Here is an 18163-nt window from a genome sequence, read left to right as displayed (position 1 = left end):
AGCAACAATAACAATAATAACAACAACAAAGGCAACAAAAATGAAAGGGGGGAATGGCCTCCAGGAGCAGCGGATTTGTGGCACAGGCAGCAAGCCTCAGCGATAACCCCGGAGGAAAAAATAGACAGAAAGAAAGAAAGAAAGAGAGGAGGAGAGAAAAAAGAAAGAAAGAAAGAAGAAGAGAAAAGAAAGAAAATTAAAGGCCTGGGGGCCAGGACTGTGATGCACTTGGTTAAGCACACATATTACCATGTTCAAGGACTCAGGTTCGAGTCCCTGCTCCCCTCCGACAGGGAAGACACTTCATGAGAAGTGAAGCAGGTCTGCAGGTGTCTCTCTCCCTCTATATCTACCCTTCCTTTTCAATTTATCTCTGTCCTGTCAAATAAAAAGAAAATGGAAAAAAATAGCCACTAAGAGTTATGGTACTGAGTCTCAGAAATAACCCCGGTGGCAATAAAATTAATTAAAAAAAAAAAAAGAAGGAAGGAAGGAAGGAAGGAAACAAAGGGGAAAGAAGAAGAAGAAGAGGAGGAGGAGGAGGAGGAAGAAGAAGAAGAAGAAGGAGGAGGAAGAAGGAGGAAGAGGAGGAGGAGAAGATGAAGGAGAAGAAGGAGAAGGAGAAGAAGAGGAGGAGGAGGAGGAGGAAGAGGAAGAAGAAGGAGGAGGAAGAAGGAGGAGGAGGAGAAGATGAAGGAGAAGAAGGAGAAGGAGAAGGAGAAGAGGAGGAGGAGGAGGAGGAAGAGGAAGAAGAAGGAGGAAGAAGAGGAAGAGGAGGAGGAGAAGATGAAGGAGAAGAAGGAGAAGGAGAAGAAGAGGAGGAGGAGGAGGAAGAAGAAGAAGGAGGAAGAGGAGGAGAAGATGAAGGAGAAGAAGAAGAAGAAGAAGAAGAAGAAGAAGAAGAAGAAGAAGAAGAAGAAGAAGAAGAAGAAGAAGAAGAAGAAGAAGAAGTAGAAGAAGAAGAAGAAGAAGAAGAAGGAGAAATGCCTAGTAGGCTGGCAAGGTAGCTCGATGGCAGGGCACATTCCTTGCACGTGTGAGACCCTGGGTTCCACCCGAGATCCCCAGCTCTACATAAACAACAGGCGAAAGCGCAGCCATCCAGCCATGTCTTCCGTTCCGTCAGAGGCCACAAACTGGCTTCTTGTAACACAGTCGCCTGAGAGCTTTGCCCGTGTGAGTTCCACGTCTGCTTTTTCCCTGTCCTTCCTCACGGTTATCAGTCTACCTACCGCCACGTTTAGCTGCTGTCTGTTCACCAACCCACAGCCACTTATAGCCCAATTTATGAGCCTGGATTAAAAAAAAAAAAAAACTCAAGGATGGCCTGAAGTCTTGAGTTCAATCCCCAGAAGCACCATAACCCAGAGATGGCCACCGTTTTGGAAAAATAAATATATTTTTAAAATTTTTTAAATATTTTTAAATTTATTATTTATTCCCTTTTGTTGCCCTTGTTGTTTTATTGTTGTAGTTATGATTGATGTCATTGTTGTTGTATAGGACAGAGAGAAATTGAGAGAGGAGGGGAAGGCAGAGGGGGAGAGAAAGATAAACACCTGCAGACCTGCTTCACCGCCTGTGAAGCGACTCCCCTACAGGTGGGGAGTCGGGGGCTTGAACCAGGATTCTTATGCTGGTCCTTGCGTTTTGCACCACCTGTGCTTAACCCGCTGCGCTACCACCCGACTCCCTTAAAATTTTTTTTGTACTATCTTTATTTATTTATTGGATAGAGACAGCCAGAAATCTAGAGGGCAATGGGAGAGAGAGAGGGAGAGAGACACCTGCGGTCCTGCTTCACCACTCACAAAATTTTCCCCCTGCAAATGGGGATTGGGGGCTCAAACTTGGGTCCTTGCACATTGTAACATGTGCCCTCAACCAGGTGCACCACCACCCAGCCCTGGCATCAGTCTTAATATGGGAACAATGAGACGCCTGCTACCTTAAGTGTTTGAAGATTTCTGCTATTTATTTCTTGCTTTGAGGATTGAAGTGGCACTTCCACTTTTTTAACTTATTTAATTTCTATTTATTTATTGAGAGATAAAGGGGAAATATAGCGTGGGAAAGAGAGAGACCTGCAGCACTGCTTCAGGGTTCATGAAGCTCCCCTACTGTAAGTGGAGATGGGGTTTGAACCTGGTGCCTTGCGCATGGGAACATGTGCTGTCAAGCAGATGTACCAACATCCGACCCCATCCTGTTTTTAAAAGGCTTATTGAATTTGATTGACATATAAAAGAAAGAGACGCTCATATGAGAGAGTGGGGGGGGGGTCAGAACATTGTCCTGGTGCTGGGGACTGAACCAGAAGCCACAGGCATGCAAGTCCTGCACTCTGCCAGATGAACTATTTCCCCAGCTGCACAGTGGGACTCCTACTGGGGTGATATCATACCTGACATACATGCCTGAGGCCCAGAGGTCCCAGGTTCAAGCCCCAGCAACACCATCAAATACCCATTGACCAGTACTTTACTCTCTGTCATGAATATAAGTAAATCTTTTTTTAAGTTGTTTATTTTTAAGCTTTATTTATTTATTTATTTATTTTTCCCTTTTGTTTCCCTTGTTGGTTAACATTGTTATGGTTATTGATGTTGTTGGATAAGACAGAGAGAAATGGAGAGAGGAGGGGAAGACAGAGAGGGGGAGAGAAAGACAGACACCTGAAGACCTGTTTTACCACTTGTAAAGCGACTCCCCTGCTGGTGGGGAGCCGGGGGCTTGAACCGGGATCCTTAGGCTGGTCCTTGCGCTTTGTGCCGCATGCGCTTAACCCGCTATATCACCAACCCACTGTACTACCGCCCGACTACTGTAAATCTTTTTTTTATTTTCCTTTTCTTTTTTTTTTTTTTTTGTAAATAGAGATAGAATGTGGTGATAGGGTTATAACTGGAAGGGGCAGCACCAAGACAGTTTTTTTTTAATTTCTTTTTAATTATTATTATCTTTATTTATTGGTTAGATATAGCTGGAAATCAAGAGGGAGCTAGAGAGACACCTGCAGACCTGCATCACCACTCGCAAAGCTTTCCCCCTGCAGGTGGGGACCAGGGCCTTGAACTGGGATCCTTGTGCACTGTAACATGTGCGCTCAACCAGGTGCGTCACCACCCGGCCCCAGTAAATCTTTTTGTCATGGAGCTTGTGTTGTGGCTGTTTACCGAATGACTGACTGTTTGACTGACTGGCTGATTGACTTACTCAGCCATCACTCATCTACCTGCTTTTTGCTTCAATGTAGGTTCTGCTGTGTTTTCCCCAATGGCCTGTGTCTTTATGAGGTGGGGAGCCCTTTGCAAATATTCTAATCGATTTGTCCATTTACATAAGTATAGAAGTTCACGTAAATGCACACACATGAGCTATGCATTTTAAGGATACTTTAAATTTTAAAAAAAAAATTCAGGAGCTGGGTGGTAGCGCAGACTGTTAAGCAAAAATGGTGCAAAACGCAAGGACCGGCATAAGGATTCGGGTTCGAGCCCCCGGCTCCCCACCTGCAGGGGAGTCGCTTCACAAGTGGTGAAGCAGGTCTGCAGGTGTCTGTCTTTCTCCCTCTCTGTCTTCCCTTCCTCTCTCTATTTTTCCCCGTCCTATCCAACAAGAACAACGAAAACAACAATAAAAACAACAACAATGATAAACAACAAGGGCAACAAAAAGGAAAGGATGGCCTCCAGGAGCAGTGGCTTCATAGTGCAGGCACTGAGCCCCAGCAATAACCCCGGGGGCAAGAAAAAAAATTTTTTTTTCTTTGTCTCCCCTCCCCTTCCACCCACATTGAGGCTCTTTTGCCTATGCTGGGATACCGAGAGTTAACAACTAGGTATCTCTCCTCCAATCTTTTCTGTACACTCTGTATTTTATTTATTTAGGATAGAGATAGAGAGAAATTAAGAGAAAAAGAGGAGATGGTGAGGGAGAAAGAGAGACACTTGCAGCATTGCTTCCACTCGCGATGTCTCTCTCCAGCAGGTGGGGACTGTTGGCTTGAACCTGAGACTTTGCGCATGGTAACAAGTGCACTCAACCAAGTGAGTCAGTGCCCCCCCTTCTAGCTGATGGTTTCTAAAAGTAAATCCCCAGAGGGGGAGCGGTCTGGGGTAGCTCACAGGACTTGGAGGACATAGTAGGGAGCACAAGGACCCGCATAAGGATCCCAGTTTGAGCCCTGGCTCCTCACCAGCAGGTCACCTCACAACTGGTGAAGCAGGTCTGCAGGTGTCCATCTTTCCCGCTCCCTCCTTACTTCCCTCTCCCCTCTCAACTTTTCTCTGTCCTAGCCTATAAAATGACCAAAAAAGGGAATCAGGCGGTAGCACAGCAGGTTAAATACAGGTGGCGCAAAGTGCAAGGACCCCAGAGTAAGGATCCCAGTTCTAGCTCCTGGCTCCCCACCTGCAGGGGAGTCACTTCACAGGAGGTGAAGTAGGTCTGCAGGTGTCTATCTTTCTCTCCCCCTCTCTGTCTTCCCCCTCCTCTCTCCGTTTCTCTCTGTCCTATCCAACAATGACAACATCAACAACAATAATAACTACAACAAGGGCAACAAAAGGAATTAAATAAAAATTTTTTTAAGAAAAATGGCCTTTAGGAGGAATGAATTAATAGTGCCAGCACCAAGTTAAAAAAAAAAAAAAGGAAATTGTATCCTTCCTTTCACTTGGGAGGGAATGAGCATATGCTTAGCTCTGTTATGTTGCACAGGATACCATGTGTGTGCGTTTTTAATTTACTGATTGACTTGTTACTGAGAGAGTGAGCAAACACCAGAGTATTACTTTAGCACATGTGATGGTGGGGACTAAACTCCGGACCTTATGTCTGAAAGTCCAATGCTTTATCTACTGCACCACCTCCCGGGTCACAACACCGACCCACGTTTATTAGATAGACCTGAGATCCCTTTTACAATCTAATCGGTTTACAGCGTCACAGGTACTCTGACACACGCAGAACTTTACCTGAACACATGCTCCACTGCTCTCCAGCTCCCTGCCATCATTCTTGCATTATAAGGAGTTTGTCTATCCAGAGTGTGGGTAGAGAGCTCTTAGTCCAGAAGAAGCTCACTTACACTCCAGCTCCGTCTAAAAGAAATAGAAAGGACTGAGGGAAGAAGGTTCTGGAAGACTTTTTTTTTTTCACATTAAGAAATGTAGTGTGGTGGTCCCAGAGGTGGCGCAATGGATACAGCACTGGATTCTCAAGCATAAGGTCCTGAGTTCAATCCCCCGCAGCACATGTACCAGCATGATATCTGGTTCTCTCTCTCCTCCTATCTTTCTCATTAATAACTAAATAAAATCTTCATATATATATAGTTTGGAGGGGCCAGGTGGTGGTGCACCAGGTTGAGCGCTTGTTACAATGTGTAAAGACCCAGGTTCAAGCCCCCAACCCCCACCTGTAGGGGGAAAGCTTTGAGAGTGGTGAAGCAGTGCTGCAGGTATCTCTCTTTCTCCCTCTCTTTTTAAAAGTTTTTATTTTATTTATTTTTCTTTTTCTAAGATTTTATTTACTAACGAGAAAAATAGGTGAGAGAGAAAGAACCAGACATATCTCTGGTGCATGTACTGCCAGGAATTGGACTCAGGACCTCATGCTTGAGATTCCAATGCCTTATCCACTGCGCCACCTCCTGGACCACATTTTATTTATTTTTTCTATTTTTTTTTTCCTCCAGGGTTATCGTGGGGCTCAGTGCCTGCACTACGAATCCACTGCTCCTGGAGGCTATTTTTTCCCTTTTGTTGCCCTTATTGTCTATCATTGTTGTTGTTATTGTTGTAATTGTTGTTGGATAAGACAGAGAGAAATCGAGAGAGGAGGGGAAAACAAAGAGAGGTTTCACTGATAGCAGACAGGCACTAAGAAGAATACTGAAGGATCTTCTTCAGGAAAAAGGGAATTGACAGCAGGTGAAAACAGCAGAGATCTGTACAGGGGAAGGAAGTGAGAACACCGAAAATGTTAATATCTGTGGGGAACTGTAGAAACTCTCACCTTATTTTCAAAAACCTTCAAAAGGAAAAAAAGAATTGAAAGAAAAACAATATTTATGTATCATGGGATTATAAACTATGCAAAACTAAATACAGAAAAGTAGCCAACACAAGGACTGGTGAGGAACTATTGGTTGCAAGTGAAAGGGTGAGAAAAATCATACGACGTATGAAGAAAGACAAGGAATATTACCAGAAGACAGAGAGAGAGAGAGAGAGAATTTTCCTAACAAGAATAGAATCCGGGAGTTGGGCTGTAGCGCAGCAGGTTAAGCGCAGGTGGCGCAACGCAAAAGGACCAGTGTAAGGATCCCGGTTCGAGCCCCCACTCCCCACCTGCAGGGGAGTCGCTTCACAAGTGGTGAAGCAGGTCTGCAGGTGTCTATCTTTCTCTCCCTCTCTCTGTCTTCCCCTCCTCTCTCCATTTCTCTCTGTCCTATCCAACAACAACGACAACAATAATAACTACAACAGTAAAACAAGGGCAACGAAAGGGAATAAATAAATAAAATAAATTAAAAAAAGAATAGAATCCATTCATCAAGGAAAAGTACTATTCAAATTTTACAAACAGAGTAACAGAGATTCAAAATACATAAAGCAACTGCTATCAGACTAGAAGAGAAAAAACCCCGCAATCATAAATTTCAAATGGATCCAGGATTTGGATGTTAAGCCAGAAACCATCAAATATTCAGAGGAAAACAGTGGTAGCACTCTTCTCCATCTCAGTTCTAAAGCCATCTTTAATGACTCAAGTCCATTTGCAAGGAAAACAAATATAAAAACAAACCTAGGGGACCACATCAAATCGAAAGCTTCTGCACAGCAAAAGAAACCGCCGCCCAAACAGAAAGACTCCTAATTGGATGGGAGGAGAACTTTTTATCTCATACACCAAGCAAAAAGTTAATATACAAAGAGCTCACTAAATTCATCACAGGAAAAATATTCAAAATTGGGGAGAGGATATGGACAAAATATTCACTAAAGAGATCCAAAGGACCAACAGAGAGATGAGATGATGCTCAAAGTGGGGTCGGGCGGTGGCACATAGGGTTAAGTGCACAAAAAATGAAGCACCAAGATCCCGGTTCGAGCTCCCAACTCCCCTCCTGCAGGGAGGAAAGTTTCACAAGCAGTGAAGCAGGTCTGCGCGAGCCCATATTTCTCTCTCCCTCTCTAACTCTCCCTCCACCTATCAATTTCTCTCTGTCCTACCCAAAAAGAAAAAGAAAAATGGCCACAGGTGCAGTGGATTCATAAATGCAGATACCAAGACGCACTAATAACCTTGGAGACAAAAGTAAATAATTAAATAAATAAAAATACTACAAAAACAGACGTTTCTGCGCTCAAGGCCCTAATCCCCACCTGCAGGGGAAAAGCTTCATGGTGGACTAGTGCTGCAGGTGTCTCTTCTCTCAGTCTCTCCCTTTCTTTTACTCTCTATCAAAAGTAAATTGATTTGGGCTGGGAAGTAGCACACACATTACAGTGCACAAGGACCCCGGTTCAAGCTCCTAGTCCCCACCTGCAGGCGGAAAGCTCCATGAGCAGTGAAGCAGGGCTGCAGGTGTCTCCCTTTCTCTCTCTATCTCCCACTCTCCTCTTCATTTGTCTGTAGTCACTACATAATACAAAAATTAAAAAGTAATTTAAAAAAAAAACTAAGAAGAAACTTTAAAAGAAAAATCTACCAGGTTCACAGCAGGATAAAAAAATTTACTCTCATGAACTTGGTGGTGGGGAGAGGAATCGTACTAAGTAGGCTTTTGGGGGTTCACTATAAAGTTCTATTATAGTTCACAGAAAGAGGTGGAGACAGGGTAACACTCGGTGAGAGCAGAGAAGTATAGGGAGGCTTCTCGGGCCCAAGCCTGGCAGAAGGTTGAAGCCAGATATGTGGCTGGGGAATGAAAAGAGGTCAGGTCTAAACTTGGGTTTAAAGCCAGAATGTATCAAGTGGCTCACTGGCTTAAGCGCCTAGTTAGTACCAGGCGCCAGGATCCCGGTTTGCACTTCCCGCTCTCCACCTCTAGGGGTGGGGGTCACTTCACAAGCAGTGAAGCAGATCTGCAGGTGTTTGTCTTTCTCTCTCCCTCTCTATCTTCCACTCCCTTCTCAATTTCTCTCTCTTTCTTTCTTTCTTTCTTCCTTTCTCTATTACCAGAGCACTGCTCAGCTCTAGCTTATGGTGATGCAGGGGATTGAACCTGGGACTTTGGAGCTTCAGGCATGAAAGTCTCTTTACATAATCATTATGTTATATACCCCTGCCCCCCCCTTCAATTTCTGCCTGTTCTGTTTAATAATAAAAAAAAAGAACATGGGAAAAGTGGTCACCAGGACCAGAGGATTTGTAATGCAGGCACTGAGCCCCAGTGATAACCCTGGTAGCAAAATACATATACATACACATACACATACACATACACATACATATACATATATGTTATCAAGAAAGTTATGACATATTGCCAAAGTAAAAGACTCTGGGATGGGGGGAGAGTTCAGGTCCTGGAACATGATGGCAGAGGAGGACCTAGTGTGGGTTGAATTGTTATGTGGGAAACTGGGAAATGTTGTACATGTTATACATGTACAAACTACTGTATTTTACTGTCCGCTGTAAACCATTAATCCCCCAATAAAAATAATAAATAAAACCATGACACATTTTTGCATAGAAAAATACATCATGAGTTTCACAAGAACCCAATGATTACATTTATGGGGGGGGAGGGAGGAGGGACATTTCTTTCTCGTTTTTAAGTCTATTATTTATTTATTTATTATTTATGTATTTATTTTCCCTTTTGTTGATCTTTTTTAAATTGTTGTTGTAGTTATTATTGTTGTTGTTATTGATGTTGTCATTGTTAGGTAGGACAGAGGGAAATGGAGAGAGGAGGGGAAGACAGAGAGGGGGAGAGAAAGAGAGACACCTGCGACTCCCCTGCAGGTGGGGAGCTGGGGGGGTGGCTCAAAGGGGATCCTTAGGCCCATCCTTGCACTTTGCACCACGTGCAGGTTTTTAAGTCTTAACCTAGGGCCTCCAACATGGGAAGGCCTGTGTTTTACAGGGTGAGCCATCTCTTGGCCTTAACTCCCTCATCTTAAGGAAACAAGCACACTTTCCATTCAGCCTGTAGTTTTTTTATTTGCCTTCACAACCAAGTTTCTTTCTTCCTTTATTATTTTATTTTCTCTCACCAGAGCCCTGCTCAGCTCTGGCTTATGGTGGTGCTGGTGACTGAACCTGGGGCTTTGGATCCTCAAGCATTAAAGCTGTTTTGCATAACCACTATGCTATCTCCCGATCCAATCATATTTCTGTAAGACATCTATGACCCCTACCTTTTTCTGAGGGTACACATCTCTTCGAACAGCTCCAACTCAGTCTGTATTTTGCTGGCCTCTACATCAGCGCTGAACCTGTTCTCCAGTTCTTTCTCTGGGTCTTTTTTTTGTTTTGTTTTGCTTTTTTAGAGATTTACTTATGAGAGAGGAGAACCAGATCATCACTCTGGCCCTTGCAGTGCCTAGGATTGAACTTGGGACCTCACCCTTGAGAGCTTGAGAGCCCAATGTGTTATCCACTGGGCCACATCCTGGGTGGCCTGACAGGAGCTCGTAACTCTTCAATTTTTTAAATTTATTTATTTTCCCTTTTGTTGCCCTTGTTGTTTTTCATTGTTGTTGTAGTTATTATTGTTGTTATTGGTATCATCGTTGTTAGATAGAACAGAGAGAAATGGAGAGAGGAGGGGAAGACAGCGGGGGGGAGAGAAAGATAGACACCTGCAGACCTGCTTCACAGCTTGTGAAGCGACTCCCCTGCAGGTGGGGAGCCAGGGGACTCAAACTGGGATCCTTATGCCGGTCCTTGTGCTACATGCGCTTAACCCACTGTGCTACCACCGGACTGCCAGGAGCTCATAACTCTTTAGGTAGCAGAGACTTATCTCCCACCCATTTCCTCCAGCCCCCAGCTTCCCTCATCTCTGCTCTAATGATTCCTAGGCTGCCCCTGGACATGCCACTTACTCAACAGTTGCCCCGGGGGCACCTGGAACTTCAGGCCCCCAGAAGGAAATCATCTGGGCTTGCTGAGTGAATTCTCTCAGCCTCCCTTCCTCAACCATAAACCCACTAATAGCCGCCTCCATAAATCCTCATTAGATTAAATAAAAGAGCACAGAACAGGGCTGGGCAGTGGCGCACTTGGTGGAGAACACACACTGCATGTGAGAGTCCTCCAGCTGCGCCTGGGGGTGGTGATCAGGTGTGTGTGGTGAAGCAGGTGTCTCTCATTTTCTCCCCATATCTTCTCTTCCCGTCAATTTATTTCTGTCCTATTTAATTTAAAAAAAAGGAAAAATTGCTGCTGCTAATAATAGAATGAATATATATATCTATATCTCTATCTATCTATATATATGTATATATCTGTGTTCATAGCAGCACAGTAGTCAGAACCTCGAAGCAACCCAGGCGCCCAACAACAGCTGAGTGGCTGAGCAAACTGTAATCCATAGACACAATGGAATACTACTCAGCTAATAAGAAGGATGAAGTCACCTTCTTCACCTCATCTTGGATAGAGCTTGAAGGAATCATGTGAAGTGAGATCAGGCAGAAAGAGAAGGATGAATATGGGATGATTTCACTCATGGACAGAAGTTGAGAAATAAGAACAAGGGGCCCGGTGGTGGTGCCCCTGGGTGAGTGCACGTGTTACAGCGCTCAAGGACCCGGGGTCAAGCCCCGGTCCCCACCTGCAGGGGGAAAGTTTTGTGAGGGGTGAAGCAGGGCTGCAGGTGTCTCTCTCCCGTCCTATCACCCCCTTCCCTCTCAATTTCTGGCTGTCTCTAGCCAATAAATAAATAAAGATAAAAAAAATAAGAACGAAGGGGAATAACAAAGCAGAATTGGGACTGGAGTTGGTGTATTGCCCCAAAGTAAAGGACTCTGAGGGGGTGAGGGGGCTGTCAGGTCCCGGTGCCTGATGGAGGAGGAAGATTTAAACTGGGGGTGAGAGTGTTCTGTAGAAAGATCAAGAAGCTTTACACATGCACCAATAACTGTGCTGTAAGCCACTAATTTCCCATTAAAAATTAGTCACGGGAAATTAATAATGGCCTACAGAAAGTAGAGTTATTGGTACATGTGTTATCACCACTGAATGCTTCTAGGCCCTCAGCCTCCTGTAAGTCCTGTTCCTTTGAACCCTGTGGTTAACCTAGCCCCCCCACCCCCACCCCCACCTAGACACAGCTGTGCAAGAAAAGATAGCGGTAACTTTGTAACCAGCTCTCAGACTTGGAGCCAGGGGTGAAGAAAACCCCTGCCCTTCCTAACTCTGCTACACTTGGCTGCTGTAAGCAGGCTCTTTGCCCTCAGCCTGCAGCCCTATAGCTATCTACACCGTGCCTGTGTTCCGGGCCTGGAGCCTGGCCCAGAGTTTATCTCCCACCGACTAGTTAGTCTTTGCTGAACAAAAGGTTGCAGGTAGTTCCTCCTTCCCGACTACCTCCTCACTCTGTACCTTAACATCTTTCCTTTCTTGGCCCCCACTCTAGCTCCTCTGCACCTTTCCTGGAGAGAGCACACTGCCCTCCTCTCAGCTCTCAGAACCTTACAGCTCTGCACTACCTTGGAGACAAAACCCTAAGTCTTTCGGAAGGTACAGGGCCTGTTAGGGAACTGGCCTCCAGAGTCCAGGGCCACAAACCCAAGCTTCCTCTGGTCCACTTGGAGGTGAAGTGGGGTGGGTCATGATGATGATGATGATGATGATGCCATAGGGCTCATCATCAGTTCCACTCCAACCTCAGCTGCTTCTTCCAAATGGGAGCTTGGATGCCACATCCTCTGAGAAGCCTTCCTGGGCTTCACAGGGGAAGAGCTTCTTCTCTGTTCTCCCTAACACTTCAAGCTGCTTCGGTTACAACCTGCTCATCTGTCAGTCCTTTCGTAATGAATCTGCATTCTCTGCAGGCAGAACCAAAAAGGAACAAAGATAATAAAACAGACGGACCTTGGGGCCGGACGGTGGCGCACCTAGTGGTGCACCTGGTTGAACGCAGACTTGAGTTCAAGGCCCCGGCCCCCACCTGCAGGGGGAAAGCTTCACAAGTGGTGAAGCTGGTTTGCAGGTGTCCCTCTCCCTCTCGATCACCCCCTTCCCTCCCGATTTCTGGCTCTCACTATCCAGTAAGTAAAGATAATAAAATTAGGAGGCCGGGTGGCGGCGCACCTGGTTGAATGCACATGTTACAATGCGCAAAGAGCCGGGTTCGAGCCCCTGGTCCCCACCAGCAGGGGGAAAGCTTTGCGAGTGGTGAAGCAGGGCTGCAGGTGTCTCTATCACCCGCTTCTCTCCCGATTTCTGACTGTCACTCTCCAATATATAAGGATAATTAAAAAAAATAATAATTAATAGATGGATCTTTTGTTTTCATGCCTAACTCAACCCCCCCCCCAACCCCAGCAGAGTGCCTGGCAAGGCCATACCAGGTTCTCGGGGCGGGGGATGGGGGGAAACACATGAATCTGGGTAAAACCGCTTGCAAAAACAAAACAAAACAAAAAAAAACCACAACGTGGACTTGGGGGTCAGAGTTACCACAGCCGAGGGAACCCGTTCTTCCCGGGGCACACGCATCGCCCAGGCGTGACATGGGGCTGGTGTGGCTCTCCCAGCACATTGCCCGCGACCTCAGGTCGCGCAGGACAGCCCCGCACCATTGCACCCACACCCAGGCTGCAGCAGCCTGCAGACCAGCCTGTTAGTCCGCCCCTTTGTCCTCGGCTCCCGCCCGGGGCCCGTTCGAGACCAGCCTCCTGGCGCAGGACTCGATCCCGCGCTCCCGGCGCTCCGGGCGCTCCGGGCGGACTGGCAGCCGAATGGGCAGCCGCCGGCGGGAAAGAGCGCGACGTGCCTACGTCACGCGCCGCCGACAGAGCGCGCGGGGGGCGTGTCCGAGGGCGTGTCCCGTGCGCGGAGGGGCGGGGCCGGAGAGCGCGGGGCGGGGCGGGCGCCGCGCACAGGAAGCGCCGGGAGGCCCGAGCCGTCCCAGGGTGCTCCGCGCGGCGTGCACTCGGGCCGCTGCCGCCATCCCGCTGGCGAGAAGCTGAGGGAGGCCCGCCCGCTCGCCGGCCGGGCCAGTGTGGGCCAGAGCGTGAGGGCGCGGGGGCCCGTGCCAGCCCGCCAGCCGCGGGGCGCAGCCGCCACCCCCGGACGGACATGTTGGAGTCCGGCGTCACCGCCGCCGCCGTTTCCTCATCCTCCGAACGGGACTGAGCCGGGAGTCGGGGGGGGGGGGGGCCGTCGCCGTCGCCGCCGCTCCCTGCCGGGTCCACCGGGGCCTCGGACGCCGCCGCCCTCGGGCCCCGCTCCGCCGCGGCGCCAGGTCTATGTGACCGGCCGGCCCGGGGCCGCCGCAGCGCGAACATGGACGCCGTCAACGCCTTCAACCAGGAGGTGAGGAGGGGGGTCGCGCCGGGGGTCGGGGGGGGCCTCCGCGCGGGTTCGGGGCTCGGGGCGGGGGGCGGCAAGGGGGGGACCCCCGTCTCCCGGGGAGGTGGCGGCGACCCCGGGAGCTGACCCGCGCCCCTCCCCCACCCCGCGCCCCGGGGCGGCGACCTCGGGCTCGGCCTCCCCCCACCCCACCCCGGGGTCCCGGGGGCCGCCGTCTTCCCGCCGCGACCTCTGAACTTCGCCCCCTCCCGGGTCGCGGCGCGCTCGCTCGGCCCCTCCTGCGGCTCGGCTCCCGGGCGGCCCCCCCCGACCCCGGGAGGAGTTGGAAAACGGAGTGTCTGTCGGGGAGGGGGCTCCACGCTCCCCACCTCCCTCCCTCCCTCTCTTTCCCTCCTGCCACTCGCACCCCCGTGTCCCCGCATTTGGGGGACCCCCGAGCGACGGGAGGTGCGGGGGGGGGCTGTCGGGGTCATTGGGAGCCGCACCCGCGCCCCCTGTCCCTTTCTGGGGCCGCTGGGTCACCCACCCCACCCCCACCCCCGAAAAACAAAAAGTTGAGGGTGGACGCCCCCCCACACACACACCCCGGGAAGCCGACTCCGGCCTGGGCGGCCGACCCCGCACCCCGCCTCCCCGGAGAGGGGGGGTCATGGCCACGTGACACACACCCCCCCAAACGGGGACAAAGCTGCCCGCGGGGCCTGGCGGCTTCTTACTTGGGGTTTATTGTCCGGGGCCCCGCCCGCACCCCCGGGTGCCCCGGCCTTGCGGGGTGGCGGGGCGTCGGCCCCGTGGGAGCCGTTGTCACGTGTTGCCGGGCGGCCCCCTCGTCCCCCCCCCCCCCCCGTCCCCGGCCGCGCGGGGCATCACCCCGGGGTGGGGGGCGACTCCGCGGCTGGGCCTGGTGAGCCCGCGCGCGGACTGAGTTTCCGAAGAGCGAGGTGACTTCCTCGGCTCCCGGCGGCCGAGCGGGCCGCGGTGGAAGTGGACTCCGCTTCCTGCGGGAGCGGGCACGGCTCCCGGGGAGTTCGCTCTCTCTCCGCCCGCCTGCCTCCCCTCCTTGCTGCCTCCTTCCACACGGGCAAGTACTTGTTGAGTGAGGTGTAGACGAACGGGAGAGCGTTAGACAAACAGAAAGAACGACAGCTTCAAAGTGGGCCTCTCTGCCAAGCTGAAAACTTACTATTTTGATGACACTTTTTCTTCTAAGGTTCCTTCCTTCCTTCCTTCCTTCCTTCCTTCCTTCCTTCCTTCCTTCCTTCCTTTCTTGCTTCCTTGCTTGCTTGCTTGCTTGCTTTCATGAAGGCGACTTTTCATTTTCGGTGTATTTAAAGATAAAATTACTAACCGAGGCACCAAAGTTGCTGTTTCAGTGCATATCCACCGGCAGCCTGTCATGTTTAGTTCCGGGAAAGCGCGATGTGTGACTACATTGAAAATCCACAAATGGGAATGGCACTGACTCCTTGAAAAGAGGAAATGGTTCACTTCGACTTTTTTTTAAACGCACAGAGAATCAATCCCCTTACCACTGTTTACTTTGCCCCTCGAATAAGTTTTATCTTCATTCCAGGTTTTGGGTTATCACAGTGCATTGCATCGGGGGTGTGGGACTTTGCTCTGAAGAAATTATTCTGGCTTGAAAATCCATCATCTTGTGTCTTCTTTATTTGTAGCGCTTGTTATTTCTCCACATTCCGTGGCATGGTACTCGGAACCTCAAGTCTCCAGAATCTTACTGGCGTTTTACAGACTTGTGAGTGCCTTCCCAGCTGAGTGCTGTGGGGCTGTGGAGGGTCTTTCCCTCAGGACCTAGTCTAATCCATGGGAGAGACTTGGGCAGATAGCTCGTGTGTGGTCTAGAAAACAACTTCCATGCGCCCTCAGAAGGTGCTGTGAGCCCCTCGAGGACGGGGTGCTGGGGTACTGGAGGACTTGCCATAGAGGAAGTGGGGATGGGGAGGCCACAGCTGGGAAGTTGAACAGAAATGAAAATGACTAACTAATGAGTTGCATAGCTGTGTAATGTACTTAAATTCCATGCTTAGGTTCTGAGTAGCCTAAAGCCTCTTGAATTATTATTATTATTTACCAGAGTACTGCTCAGCGCTGGGTTATGGTGTTGGGGATTGTACCTGAGACCCGCATGCCTCGGCCATGAAAGTCTCTTGTATACATCAGTGTGCTGGGGCCGGGTTGAGCACATGTGTTAGAATGTGCAAGGGCCCAGGTTCAAGCCCCAGGTCCCCACCTACAGAGGGAAAGTTTCGTGAGTGATGCAGTGTGGAAGGTGTCTCTCTGTCTCACACCCTTACCATCATGCTCTTCCCTCTTGATTTCTGGCTATCTCTAGCCAATAACTAAAAATTGCTGGGAGTCAGGCAGTAGCACAGCTACGTAAGCGCACATGATGCAAAGCGCAAGGACCAGCATAAGATCCCGGTTCGAGCCCCGGGGTCCCCACCTGCAGGGGAGTGTTTCACAGGTGGTGAAGCAGGTCTGCAGGGGTCTGTCTTTCTCTTCCCATCTCTGTCTTCCCCTCCTCTCTGTCCTATCCAACAACGACAACATCAATAAGTAAGGGGATAAGTAAGTATTAAAAAATTGCTGTGCTATTTCTCTGGCCCATGTTGCCCTTCCCTGAAGGGTTTTAAAACGAAATGATGAAAACACCGAGTAGCGGTTGGTTCTGCAGACTGAAGCAGGAACAAGGAGCAACATCTGAACTTGCATAAAGGCGCAGATGTGATTCCCAAGAGCCCGTGAACCTTGGTGTCTGAGAGGCTTTAGAAACACCTTTTGCACCCACATTCTAGGTGCTAGGAGAGCTGTTGATGCCGTTCGGAAGGGTATTTACTGGAGAAGCGAATGTGGTGACTTTTGAGCAGGTTGAATTTGAGATTTGTATGGAGGAGTTGTGTGGAAGTTTTGGACAGGTGGTTGTGTAGGACTCAGACTTAGAAGCAGCCAAGTGGAGACGGGATTTGGAGACATCTGGGCATCACTGTCATGTGTCCTAGAGAAAAGTGGGTGGGAGGGGGTGCAAATGAATGAATACCAATAAACGTGTGGCATGTCGGATGTCTTATACACATCTAGTGGGCCTGCAGCTTTTCATCCATTTACAAGCAGAGACTGACTTTCAAATGAGTTCAGTAATTCTTCCAAGGGCATCAAGCTAATTGACAGCTAGGGTTTTACGCATGTCTCACCGTCTTAACTGCTCCTGGAAGGTTGTGCTTTTTTGTAGCATTCACAGGGTTAAAATTGGGGGGGGGGCACGTTACCAAACACAAGGGTGCCCCCACAGACACCTTCAGGGGGGGAGAAGCTTCACAAGAGGTGAGGCAGGGCTGGAGGTTTCTGCCTCTCTCTCCCCCTATCTTTCCTTTCAATTTCTGTCCTATCTAATAAAAAGGGGGAAAGGCTATGGCTTTTGGGGTGATGGAATCAGAAGTTCAGGGTTAACAGGTGATGAGAGAAACAAGAAAATAGGCAGGTGTGATGTGGAGGTGTTTTGTTTTTGTTTTTTTTAAGGTTTGGTGGTTTTGAGGGCATCGAGAAGGAGAAAAGCTATTTCAGGAGTAGCAGTTAGCTGAGCACTGGTGCTAGACTCTTTGTATATCTACAAAATACATGTAAGCTCTTGACTTACTAAGTGGTGTCAAACCCGTCTTCTCAGAAGTGGGAATGTAAGAGTACATCAGGGAGGGAAATTATATTGGAAATTGTGATTTAAACCACTGGGGGGGGTAGGTTGACTTAGAGCAAAATGTTGGCTAAGAGGAAGGAGACAGATGAGAAACACAGGGGAAGGGTCAGTGGTTGGACCGACAGAGCTCACTGGGTAGTGCATCTGCTTCACTGCACAAGACCCAGATTTGAACAGCAGCCAGCACACTGGGGGAAGCTTGAGGTGGGTGGGTGGGTGGGTGTGAGGTCCTGGTGACAGCAAAAAGGTGAGGTTATTATGGACACTCATTTAACCAGAGGACTTTGTGGCAAGACACTAAGTGTTGTGAAACTGTTGAGAGTTGTGAAAGATGAAAAGGTGAAGCGGGGGAGTCGGACGGTAGTGCAGTGGGTTAAGTGCAGGTAGCACAAAGCGCAAGGACCAGTGTAAGGAACCGGCCAGTGTAAGGATCCCGGTTCGAGCCCCCGGCTCCCCACCCCTCCATTTCCCTCTGTCCTGTCCAACAACAGCATCGGTAACTACAACAATATAACAACAAGGGCAACAAAAGGGAATGAAGAAATATTTTTAAAAAGATGGCTGAAGCAAGCTGGGAAATAGCTCAGTTGGTAGAGTGAGATTAGTGTGCCTGAGGCTGGCTGGGAGCCTCACATAGATAGAGCAGGTGTGAGTGGTGAAGTTTGTGAAACAAAGAGTTTCTCTATCAGGTTATTTGTTGGGTTCTTAAGAGGTTGTAACTACTGTTTTAAGTGTTTTAACTTAAAAGAAAACAGAGCCTTGCCACCCGCCAGAGGCGAGGTTAGTGGCTGACCACCATCTCACTGCTCTGCAGTGTACTAGTTTTTGCTTCAGTGACATTTTCTTCTGGCTTCCCAGTTAGTGATCATTTAAAGTTTCTCATTTTTGTCTACAAATGCTGCAGCAAACTTTCTCAAACACCTTTCCTGGCTGCGGGTATAAGTT

The 18163-nt window shown here is 49.0% G+C and overlaps 1 protein-coding gene across 5 annotated transcripts in view; it reads left to right on the top strand.

Moving 5' to 3' along the window:
• Positions 1 to 13073: 13073 nt before the first annotated feature.
• SCAF4 (SR-related CTD associated factor 4) overlaps positions 13074 to 18163 on the top strand; it is a 56825-nt gene continuing 51735 nt past the window's right edge. For all 5 annotated transcript variants that reach the window (XM_060198622.1, XM_060198625.1, XM_060198623.1 and 2 more), the window contains exon 1: positions 13074 to 13509. In XM_060198622.1, coding sequence (XP_060054605.1) covers positions 13480 to 13509 — 30 coding nt within the window. In that variant the 5' untranslated portion in view covers positions 13074 to 13479. The remainder of the gene's footprint in view (positions 13510 to 18163) is intronic.

Source organism: Erinaceus europaeus, chromosome 9 (assembly GCF_950295315.1).
Source record: "Erinaceus europaeus chromosome 9, mEriEur2.1, whole genome shotgun sequence".
In the NCBI taxonomy this organism is placed as follows: domain Eukaryota; kingdom Metazoa; phylum Chordata; class Mammalia; order Eulipotyphla; family Erinaceidae; genus Erinaceus; species Erinaceus europaeus.
This window is presented reverse-complemented; position numbering and strand designations above follow the sequence as displayed.